The sequence below is a fragment of the Bison bison genome, unplaced genomic scaffold, assembly GCF_000754665.1.
Source record: "Bison bison bison isolate TAMUID 2011002044 unplaced genomic scaffold, Bison_UMD1.0 scf7180017864376, whole genome shotgun sequence".
NCBI classification, from domain to species: Eukaryota; Metazoa; Chordata; class Mammalia; order Artiodactyla; family Bovidae; genus Bison; species Bison bison.
In genome coordinates, this window is record NW_011494948.1 from 772,175 (window position 1) to 784,661 (window position 12,487).

General features: G+C 39.3%; 1 protein-coding gene across 4 annotated transcripts in view; it reads left to right on the plus strand.

The window, feature by feature from the left end:
• KDM4C (lysine (K)-specific demethylase 4C) overlaps window positions 1–12,487 on the plus strand; it is a 411,252-nt gene that overhangs the window by 362,807 nt on the left and 35,958 nt on the right. For all 4 annotated transcript variants that reach the window (XM_010856980.1, XM_010856981.1, XM_010856977.1 and 1 more), the window contains exon 20: window positions 1,664–1,834. In XM_010856980.1, the coding sequence (XP_010855282.1) occupies window positions 1,664–1,834 (171 nt within the window). The remainder of the gene's footprint in view (window positions 1–1,663; window positions 1,835–12,487) is intronic.

Consider the following 12,487-nt stretch of genomic DNA (forward strand, 5'->3'; position numbering starts at 1 on the left):
TACACATCCATACATTTCTTTGCTCTGACTTCGGAAAGGGTCCAGAAGCAAAGATGCCTTTGTAGTAATCACACCTAAGCACCTGGATCTTATCCTCTAATATCACTGCCCGCAAAAATGAACCACGTTCCTCTGGGAAATGCTAATTCCAGGGCTGAGGCAAAATGATCTTGAGACTCTTATGATGCCAGAAAGGAAGGAACTGCTAAAAAATAAAAGGACGTCTTAAGGGACATAGGAAACAGATTGAAGAGGCTTCTACTGGCCAAATCTGGGATAATCTGAGCACCGAAATAATTGATTATAGTATGAATTATAAACAGTTGTGAAGGAGGAGTTAATAATCCCATACTGATGACGGATGGATATGGGGAGAGTAGGAGGTTTTTGCTTAATAACTGCCAGGTGCCAACCAGTAAATGTGGAGGGAGTACTGGAGCAGGAAAAGTCAGCATATCATCCCCATCATAGTAAAACTGGAGTAAGCAGGATTCATCAATGGATGCTAAATCTAAGCAGAAGTGTGGAGGAGCAGGATATCTGTGTGCTGTTTAAGGCTCTCCCACAGATTGTTTATTAGGTAGAAGGGAAAAGTAGTGATTACAAAGTGGAAAAATTAGACTGCTCTTTGACCGGGATCAAAGTTAATATCACCATTGAAAGGCAGATAAACATCTGCCTCCAGATGTGGTTTCTTGAGAAGATGACAGCGTTGTCTGTGTGGTATTCTGGCCAGGAATGTATATCAGACTCTAATCATGAGGAAACGTCAGCCAGATGCTCCGTTGAAAAAACAGGGGCAGGGAGAGCTGGATCCTTCAAAAGTATCATGATCATAAAAGACAAAGAAAGGCTGTGGAAATGTTCCAGGTTACAGGGGGTCAAAAGGACTTGGCAGCTAAATGCAGTACCTGACTCGAGACTGGATCCTGTACATAAAGAATGGGGGCACATAAAGATCATTATTCACTCAGTTGACAAAATTGGAATATTCGTCATCAATTAAATGGTGGTATCCATGTTAAATTTATTAAAGTTAGTAACTGTGCTGTGGTTATGTAAAGGAAAATCCTTGTATAAAATACACACTGATGTATTTAGGTATAAAAGCCCATGATTTATGGTTTGGGCATAAATGCATACACACATACAATTATATATATATATATGTATGTATATATACACACACACACACTTTAATATACATGTATAGAAGGAAATGGCAACCCATTCCAGTATTCTTGCCTGGAAAACTCCTTGAACAGAGGATCCTGTTGCGCTGCAGTCCATGGGGTCACAAAGAGTCGGACACAACTTACAAACTAAAACAACAACATACACACTTTAATATGTATAAAAATATATGTATATATACACACATGTAAGATAGAGAATGTGCAAAAACGTGGGAAATGGTAAAATGTTAAAAATAACAATAAATAACCATAGATGAATCTTGAGTAAAGGGTCAAAGAGTATGTTTATGTTTTTGTTTTCATATTCTTACAACTTTTAAGTTTGAAATTATCCCCCAATAAAAGGTCTAAAAGTTAAAAGTATATATCATGATCATACTAATGATTATCTTCTAAATAAATATTTCTTGTATTTTCTGTCCTCTCTTCTGTTTCTTTTCTCTCCTCTTTCTCTGCTCCATCCTTAGAAATCCAAGGCTGGTGAGAAGGGCATCTCTGTGGGGCAGACGGTCATCACAAAGCATCGGAACACCCGGTACTACAGCTGCAGGGTTATTGCCGTGACGGCGCAGACCTTCTATGAGGTCGTGTTTGATGACGGCTCCTTCAGCAGGGACACCTTCCCTGAGGATATTGTGGTGAGTAAGGCTCTGGGTGCCTGCTCCCCAGCTTGTTTTCTGTGTAACTAAACTAGCTGAACCTCTCAGGAATCTTTATCTTGGTTCTTGGTGTAGCTCATTTCATTTAATATTCAGTTCAGGTGTTCTCTTTCCCCACCACAATCCTTAGAAGTGTTGTTTTCTAGGCGGTTCCTTAGCCATCATTATTCTAAATAGTAGGTGAATCTAGACTAATCTTCCCGGATTCTTTTAACTGAACAAGAAATGTATGTGGCCAGAAACAAAATGTGAATTCACCTGTTCTTATCTATTATAGAGTTTGTATATTTGAATTCCTTTATTACTTTTTTTTCTTTATGCTTGGCTGGAGAATATGGCTTTTATTAATCTGACCTGACAGTGACATCTGTAATCTGACAGAAACATCTGTGTATGTTTCATATGGGAATAACAAAAATCACACAAGCAAAAGGCTTTTATTGAGTTTCTTAACTGTGGTCTGAAAGGGGACCCACACATGCCTGTCTGTCTGTCTCCTTCCTCTGTCCCCTCAGTGAACACCTTGGGTCTTGTTTAGAGGAACTCCGAATGTGTCTTAGGGACTTGATTTTTGGCAGGATGTTTCACAAGAAAAGCAGTTTCAGCAGAAGGTTTTTTGAAACTGAGATCAGGTTTAGTCTTCCAGCCATCTTGTTATCCCTTGTTTATTTACGCAAGTATCCATTTGAGGAGCCAGGCCTCAATAATGTAGTTGTAACTTCTGCTTTGTCCTCAGTTTGCCATCCTTTGCCCTTGTTTGTATTTGGAAAGATGTTACACTTTAAGAGTAATAAGTATGTATTTTGCATAACTGATAATTAAATGCAACCTTTTGAGATTGCTCATAAACATTTCCAGAATTTTGGTCTCCTGGGGCAGAAGAAACATTGATTCAGTCAGCTCTTTGTTAAGCTTACTTCCCTATGCCTTTAAGAGGGACAAGTATGTAAACAAAAGTTACCTTATTTGCAAGATTTCAAAGCAAATAATTTAAAGAAATTAAACATCCCAGGACTTGATCCTACACCCTAAGGGTGAATTGTGTTTTTTTTTTTGCAGAATTCTCCCTGGAGCTTTGCTGTACTGTTGCTTTTCATAAGCAGCAGCCGCTAGGTCACACGCTTGCCTTGCTAGCCTAGGCCCTCCCTTCAAGCGCACAGTCCCCAGACAGTATCTGCTGTGTACTAAGCATTGCACTGGGTGCTGGCAAAGATAGTGAAAAAGAAGGTGTGATTCCTTTTCAGTCTGGAGGGATGTGGCCTGGTAAATGGGTGCTTTCTGGACAGCACAGTAAATGTATAGACGAGTCCGAAGCAACTTCCCACCTGCGGGGATCAGGACCCCACAGGGTCAGTAGGGCTGGCACTGATGGAGATGCAGCACGTCAGGTCTGCTTCAGGAGCTTGACACACGGGAGTCATTTCATCCTCATAGTCTTGCGTGCTAGTTAGTACTGTTTTCCACATTTGGCTGCTGAAAAAACTGAGTCACAAAGCAGTAAATAACTTTCTCACAGTGATACGCAGCTAGTGTCAGAAAGAGTGTTCAGTCCAGGAGTTTGGCTCCAGAGCCTCTGTTCTTAACCCCTGGGAAGAAAAAGGACTTTTAAAGTGGGAGAGGGTGAGAGAGGTGCTGAAAACACACAGGCAACTCAAGCCCCTCGGTGCTTGTCAGACCTGCCCAGTTACACGCTTATCTCAGAATCTGCCTCCTTTTGTGCAGGCTGACAATATTGAGCTGGCCAAAGACAGAAAACTTTGCTGGGGAGCCTGCAGGGCATAGAACAAAAGAGTTGTGAGCACTCACCCCCAAACCTGAGCAAATAGTTAGGTCTTTATCCATGATAGTATGTAGTGAATCCTAAATTTCCTTTCACGTCATGAGCCTCCACACACCCAGTCAGTCGTGAGCTTTCTTGGGAAATCTTCAGCTTGTGCATTGGAAAAGAGTGGCTGTGATCCTGGGAGTGTTCTGAATCCACAAGTCTTTGCTTTGATACCTTTAGCCCCTACTCTCTGTGAACCCAGTCAAGTTTGGTTTGAAGTATTTGTGGGTGTTGTGAGAACAAAAATTTGTGAGGTAGTTCAGAAACACCTTGGCATTTAAATCAACAAGAATAAAAAAGCAGAAATTCTTTATAACTCGATGAGCTATTACTTAGCATACGTGATAAGGGCTTGAGGTTTAGCAGGTGGGATGTGTGTGTACACGTGCGTGTCCCCAGCTCTAGCCTTGGAGGGAGTGGCAGTGCTCACCGCGGTATGAGTTAGCGTAGATTGGAGCAGGGCTGCTGTATGAATTTGCATGAATGATAATTTTTTCAGGGAAAAAGCAACTCATCTTTGAGCAGGTCTTCTCTCTTTGATCTGGTCTTTCCTCCCTTGACAACTCCCCACCACCCTTTCCCATATGGTACATTTTTGGTTATCTGTTCCAGGCCTCTTAGACCAACCAAGTAGGAACATCTTAGTGATGCTGTAGTTTCAAGTTATACGCACTTTCTCATAACGTCACTGCCTGTTGGCTGCTGTGGCCTCTTCTGCTTTGTTCTCTGACTGCTGAAAGAGACATCCCCAGATGTCTTTATTTGGTTGCTCCATAGGGAAGGTTTTATTTTTCCTTATAATATGGTACTAGAGTTCTCTGGAGAAACAGACCCTTAAATAAGAGGCTTGTGTGTATTTAATATATTACAAGTAAGTATATGTAATATATATGATTTCTGATAAGGGTATTGTCTCATTTGATTATGGAAGCCAAGAAGTCCCAGGATCTGTAGTCAGCAGACTGGAGACAGGAGAGGCTCAAGACCCAGGAAGAGCATCAAGTCCAAAGTCAGGAGAAAGCTGAGTCCCAGCTCAGAGCCAGTCAGGCAGGAGGAATTCCCCCTTATTTGCAAAAGGGTCAGCCTTTTTGTTCTCTGACTGGATGGGTCCTAGGGAGGATCGTCTGCTTTGTCTGTCAATTCAGTCACTAAAGTCATCCAGTAACATCCTCAGAGACTCACCTAGAATAATGTTTGACCAAATACCAAACATGTGGGCACCCATGGGCCCTGCCAAGTTGATGCATAAAATTAAACATCACAAATACGTTGTCCTGGGGTGTTTCAGGAGGTGTCCTTGTGTTGCCGGAAGCTCTGAGTCGGAGGCAGAGTGTGACTTCCTTTTCTGTGAGGCAGCCACATGTTTGGCTGGTTTGCAGAACTCTGCAGACCAACTCCACTAGCTATGTGCTCTGTCCTGGTCATCATCCAGACTCCCAAAAGACAATGTCATGGATTTTCTGAAGCAAGCTTTTTAAATTTAAAGGATTTCTGGGGATTGTTCGGGGTCTGTGTTTCCCACTTACATTAATGAAAGCTGCCTGATTAAATGCCCTTATTGTATGTCAACTAGACTTCCGTTTGCTATGGGGAATTTGATGTTATATTTCAAAACATAATGTGTATAATGCAGTATGTTGTAAATATATTCACATATTAATTATTATTCCCATATATGATATTATGTAAATATGTTTATATCACCATTTTTCAGCCCGTGTGGATCAATTCTTATGATCATCCCACTTCCACTTTTGCTATCCATCGACATCAGAGCTGTCTTCTGGGAGGTGGGAATCCTGCTTGGTACCCTAATGTGGAGATAATCAGGAGATAAGAAAAATGTGACGAGCTTTGTTTCTGTCTCAGCATCTTGCAGATCATGGCAGAGTAGTTATTTGGGTGGAAACATAGTCCATATTCCTCAGAGAAACCTCGTTTTTTATACCTGTGCCACCTGAAACTGGGGATAGAAAACGATTTTCTCTTCTGTTTGTCTGAAAGCTCTCTAATCTGCCCAATGTGCTTATCGAGCGTGAGTGCCACTGGGAAGGCCCTTTCATCAAATGCAACTCAATGTCAGTGTGACTGGCTAGTGAAGAACTAGACTGTCTAACCTGTGGGTACTTGCCAGCTAGAACTGCCATAAAAGTAAAACACAATTTCAGTTTCTTAACTATAAAAATAAAATCTAGAACAACAAGTTTAATTATCCCAAAGTGTTTATTTACATATAAATACAGGGAGGCCTGGAGTGCTGCAATTCATGGGGTCCGCAAAGAGTCAGACATGACTGAGCGTCTGAACTGAACTGAACTGATAGTCCTTTATGAAGCGTGATGCTTTAGTAAAGAAATACATTCCCTTATTTTTTGAATCACTTTATCATCCCTCCAGAAGAGAAACATTTAATGCAGGCTGGTCTATTCATGTTTGAAAATAAATTTACTGTGCATTAAAATACCTTTGTTAGGGTTATGTGACTAGAAGGGAGTGTTTGAAACTGTAGGGAGAAACATTCTTTGAACTACCTGAAAATTTCTTTCCAGACTTAGGTGCTTTATTTCTGTGTTAGCCAGAAAAATGTCCCAAATATTTTGTCTCAACAGTACACCTGCAGAATGTGTGTATCAGTCCCGTTAAACTCAGCATGCAATCTGTAGCTGTCAGGGGAAGTAATAAAAGATGTATTGCTACATGCCTCCATCTGTCAGTCTATGAAATTGCAACACACTTCCTGATGAATTTTTTTTGTCTCCTACTATTTTGATGGGAACGAAAGTTGCCCACGGAAGAGAATTCAATGAGCAAGGCGATTCCAGGGCCCCCTGTTCACCTTTGCTAAAACTTGGGATCCTCTGGCATGCCCGTGATGACACTAGAATGATGGCTGCTTCCTTTCGTCTGCACTTGGAACTCATTCCAGGGGAGGAGGATGGTGCAGTGTGATCTGGATGGTTTTAGGACCAGCACTTAACATTCACCACTTGGCTTGAGAAGAGAAACAGGACCATTTAGAAATTTGACAGCAAGAGTCCATCACTGAAATTTCCATGAGGACTTGATACATTTTTCAGCATCCGTTGAAATGTGAAAAAAGTATAAGAACTATACTCTTTGAGATACGAGGGATGGATTGTCATGGCCTTTAGTTTCTGTGGGCTGTACAGTGGAAACCAAAATTCTTAAGCTATTTTTTTTCTCAGTTATAGACAAGTTGCTCAAACTTTCAAGCCTCAGTTTTTTTGTTTCCCCACTAAAAAGGGAATAATTTATACCTTCTGAGATTATTGAAAGGACTAAATGAGCTAAATGTCTTTTTCCTCCCCCATCTAGTTTATGCTGCCCTTTTCTGGTCTTGATGAAATTTGGTTAAAAGATGTATACTTAGAACTTTGTACCAACTTATTAGGTTAAATGAGTGTCTGTATAGGTGAGAGTTCAGCTTATTTTTTCCACTTGTAAAGCAGTCCTGGTGTCTTTAGACTTTATAATAAAGAACCTAGTTCTTGCATTTATTCATGTATTTTTCAGCATGTTCAAAGTGCTATTAATATTTATTGGCTTTTCATGACAAACCTTGCTCTAGAGTAAGTTTGTGCTCAGTTCATAGATGTGATACTTGCCAGGTTACAAAACCCTTTTGATTTGTGTGAGCTCCCCAAACTAGGGGTGACAAGAGTCAGGTCCAGAATGCAGGCTGGTCCCCTGCATACCACTGTTTGTTGCCTCCATGCTCTCTGTGACTTGGCATTGTTGTCGTAGAAGACCCTGTACCTAACTGCTCAGGGTTCAGCATCCCAAGTCCCCACTTGGCAAGTGTAGGTGTAGGGGTAACTCTGGATGCTCAGGAGGCAAAGGAATATGTTGGGGTGGGGGAGTGAGAAGCTAAGGAAAAAGTTTTCCTGAAAACTCTGTGCTATAGGTTCCTGGGAAGTGTTTATTTCCTATTGGCACATAGATTTTAAAGTAACCTGGATTTTTAAGTTAGGTGAAAGGCATACCCCACCCCAGACCATCTGTGTTATGTGTGCTCCAGACTAATTGTCACCCACCAGTCCTAGTTCTTCTAGAATGAATGGAAATTTGCCAGAAAAGGCTCCAGGGACTTGTATTGGTTTGGATTCTATAGGTGTGGCCCATGGGGCATTTAACTGCTCCAGAGGGATACCCTTGCTTCTCTTTCCTGGCTATAGAGTTGAGAGTCTGCCAAGTTCCTATTGATTTTTATATCCTTGCCTTTTATACATGTAAAAAAAAATCTGTTATTACCTTGATTTTAATCAACAGTTTAAAACTTACTTTTTTTAAGCCTTCAAATTCAGCTTACAGATTATCTTATTTATGCATATAATGATTTTTTTATATAAACATTTAGAACAAAGTCATTTGTTTCTTGATTAATATTTTATAATGTATAAATGAACCGATCAAATTCTTACCACTTTACATTTAAGTAATCAAATTTCCTTGTACATCTTGACTATGTTTATAGATTTAATATATAAAGTTCTCACAAATGTTATAATTTTTTAAAATCACTCAATGCCCATAATGCTGATAAATCTAACATTAATTTAGTAGTTCAAATTCTATTTCAAAAAGCAAACAACACATACAGCAGTACAATATTTACAAAACATTTTACTGTGCCTTTATATAAATACAATTTACATTGGGTAATCTATTAAATATAATATGTATTTAAATACATTTTAATTGATATATAAGTAAATAGAATTCTCTACCCACCAAGAGGGAATAATATTAGTATATTGGCTAGAAGTTGACTAAGAAAAACTAAAGAACCTCAAGGCCATTCAGAGGCATAGAGTCTGGTTATATCTTTGAAGACTAAACCTGCAGTTGCTGGCTGGGGCTTCTAAGTAAGTTCAGCTTTCATCTGATTCTTCAACTCTAAATTGTGTGCTCTTCACTGAGGCTCTGATTAGTTTCATAAGTTTCATGAACTGTCTCAAGTTGGTGCAGGTGGGTACTTAGCAATCCCTAGAATTTTATTCTGTTGTGTAATTCTTGGGTGGCTTTTTGCCTTAAAGCCAGGGCATACTAATGAAATGTTGAAGTCCTTATTTGTGCTGGACTCCCTTTGTCTTTGATAAATTGTATGCATCTCTACCCTTGATTCTGTAGCCATCATACTGACAGTGTCCATTTAGCACTGGTGAACCTCTGAAGAAAAGCATGTCATTGCCCTGATACTCCACTCAAGAGATTGACAAGGTGTCTTCAGGGCAACTAGTTAATTATATTTTTCTTCAAATACATACCTCCTTCACTTGGTGGTATTTCTCTTTTGGCAATATCTCCAGGTGACTGGTTTGAAGAACTTCTCCCCAGGAGACAATTTTTGGTATTTCTTTCCCATCCTTGTCTTTCCAAGGGAACTTAAAGGTATATAGCATCTCATCTTCACTCTAACAAAATCACAATAACTACCTTGAACTTGAGGGCACTGTTATTAATTTCCAGGACTTTATCATCTCTTCTCAATGGGCTTCCCAGGTCGTGCTAGTGGTAAAGAACCCTCCTGCCAGTACAGGAGACATGAGAAACACAGAGTCAATCCCTGGGTCGGGAAGATCTCCTGAAGAAGGAAATGGCAACCCACTCCAGTATTCTTGCCTGGAGAATCCCATGGACAGAGGAGCCTGGCTGGCTACAGTCCATAGGGTTACAAAGAGTCGGACACAACTGAAGCAACTTAGCACATCACATCTCAATTCAGGGTTTAACCCCAAGGGTGGCATGATCCAAATCTATCCATGTTTGGGAATATCCAATCATATCATTCTTTTTGACCTATATATTCAGTGCTATTTTAGGTACCATAGGGGATTCAGGATGTATAAGCATAGGTGAAGAAGTGATTCTGGGTATTTTGGAGGCAAAATAAAGTACCCAAGTGGGTTTGAAACACTAAAAAAAAATTGTTATCAGAAACATTCTATACCATGGGATTCTGGGAAGCTCATGGATTTTTTCAAGTTTTTAAAAAATTTTATTGAAGTATAGATGACTTAAAATGTGGTATTGATTCCTGCTGTACAGCAAAATGATTCAATAGATAGATAGATAGACACATAGATATACACTCTTTATATACGTTTTCCATTACTGTTTATCACAGGATACAGTTCCCTGTGATATACAATAGGACCTTGTTGTTTATCCATTCTATTTATAATAGTTTGCGTCTGCTAATCCCTAACTTCCAATCCATCTGTTCCACACTTGCTTCCCTCTTAGCAACCGTAAGTCTATTCTCTATTTCTTCAAGTCCATTTCTATTGTATAAATAAGTTAATTTGTGTCATATTTTAGATTCCACATATGCTTGATATCAAATGGCATTTGTCTTTCTTTCTGACTTAACTTCACTTAGTATAATAATCTCTGGGTTCATCCATGTTGCTACAAGTGGCATTATTTCCTTCTTTTTTATGGCTGAGTAGTGTTGAATTATATGTATATTGCATCTTCTTTTTCCATTCATCTATTAATGTACATTTAGATTATTTCCATGCCTTGACTAATAATAGTGCTGCTATGAACATAGGGGTGTATGCATCTTTTTGAATTATAGTTTTGTTTTTTCAGTTTTTAGAGGAACTTCCATACTGTTTTCCATAGTGACTTCACCAGTTTACACTCCCACCAACAGCATAGGAGGGTTCCCTTTTTTCTATACTCTCTCCAACATTTGTTATTTGTAGATTTTTAAATGATGGCCCTTCTGACTGCTATGAAGTGATACCTTGTTATAGTTTAGATTTGCATTTCTCTACTTATTAGCAAAGATGAGCATCTTTTCATGTGCCTATAGGCCACCTGATGTTGTCTTTGGAGAAATGTCTATTTAGATCTTCTGCACATTTTTTGACTGAGTTGTTTCTTTTTTTGATATTAAATTGTATAAGCTGTTTGTATATTTTGGAAATTAAGCCTTGTTGGTCATATCATTTACAGATTTTTCTCCCAGTCCGTAGGTTGTTTTTTCATTTTTATTATAGTTTCCTTTGTCATGCAAAAGCTAATAAGTTTGATTGTGTCCCATTAGTTTATTTTTTCTTTTATTTTTGTTGTCTTGGGAGACAGGCCTGAAAAAACATTGCTTTGATTTATGTCAGAGAATGTTTTGCCTGTGTTCCCTTCTGGGATTTTTATGGTGTCCTCTTTTATATTTAAGTCTTTAAGCCATTTTGAGCTTGTTTTTGTGTATGATGTGAAGGTGTGTTCTCATTTCATTGATTCACATGGGACTCTGCAACTTATGACTCCATGCACTATAGCCCACCAGGCTCCTTTATCCCTGGAATTTTCCAGTCAAGAGTACTGGAATGGGTTGCCATTTCCTGCTCCAGGGGATATTCCTGACCTAGGGATCAAACCTGCATCTTTTGAATCTCCAGCATTGACAGGCAGGGTCTTTACCAGCTGAGCCCCCAGGAGAGCCCTAACTTACCCAATACCACTTGCTAAAGAGACTATCTTTTGTTGATTGTATATTCTTGCCTCCTTTGTCAAAAATTAATTGATTATAGATGTTTGGGTTTATTTCTGGGCTCTCTGATCTTTTCCACTGATCCATATGTCCGTTTATGTGCCAATACCCCACTGTTGATTACTGTAGCTTTGTAGTAATCTCTGAAGTTTGGGACGGTTATGCCTCTTGCTTTCTTTTTCCTTAAGATTTCTTTGACAATTCTAGGTCTTTTATGGTTCCCTATGAGTCAGTCTCAAAAATGACAGTATGATCTCTGTTCATTTCCAAGGCAAACCATTCAGTATCATGGTAATCCAAGTTTATGCTCTGACCCGTAATGCTGAAGAAGCTGAAGTTGAACAGTTCTATGAAGACCTACATGACCTTTTATAACTAACACCCAAAAAAGATGTCCTTTTCATTATAGGAGACTGGAATGCAAAAGTAGGAAGTCAAGAAATACCTGGAGTAATAGGCAAATTTGGTCTTGGAGTACAGAATAAAGCAGGGTAAAGGCTAATAGAGTTTTGCCAAGAGAACACACTGGTCATAGAGCAAACACAAGAGAGCACAAGAGAACAACACAAGAGAAGACTCTACACATGGACATCACCAGATGATCAACACCGAAATCAGATTGATTATATTCTTTGCAGCCAAAGATGGAGAAGCTCTATACAGTCAGCAAAAACAAGACCAGGAGCTGACTGTGGCTCAGATCATGAACTCCTTATTGCCAAATTCAGACTTAAATTGAAGAAAGTAGGGAAAACCACTAGACCATTCAGGTATGACCTAAATCAAATCCCTTATGATTATACAGTGGAAGTGAGAAATAGATTCAAGGGATTTGATCTGATAGACAGAGTGTCTGATGAACTATGGACGGAGGTTCATGACATTGTACAGGAGACAGGGATCAACACCAGCCCCAAGAAAAAGAAATGCAAAAAAGCAAAATGGCTGTCTGAGGAGGCCTTAAAAATGGCTGTGAAAAAAAGAGAAGCGAAAAGCAAAGGAGAAAAGGAAAGAGATACCCATTTGAATGCATAGTTCCAAAGAATAGCCAGGAGAGATAAGAAAGCCTTCCTCAGTGATCAATGCAAAGAAATAGAGGAAAACAATAAATAGGAAAAACTAGAGATCTCTTCAAGAAAATCAGAGATACCAAGGGAACATTTCATGCAAAGATGGGCTCAATAAAGGACAGAAGTGGTATGGACCTAACAGAAGCAGAAGATATTAAGAAGAGGTGGCAAGAATACACAGAAGAAGTATACAAAAAAGATCTTCACAACCCAAA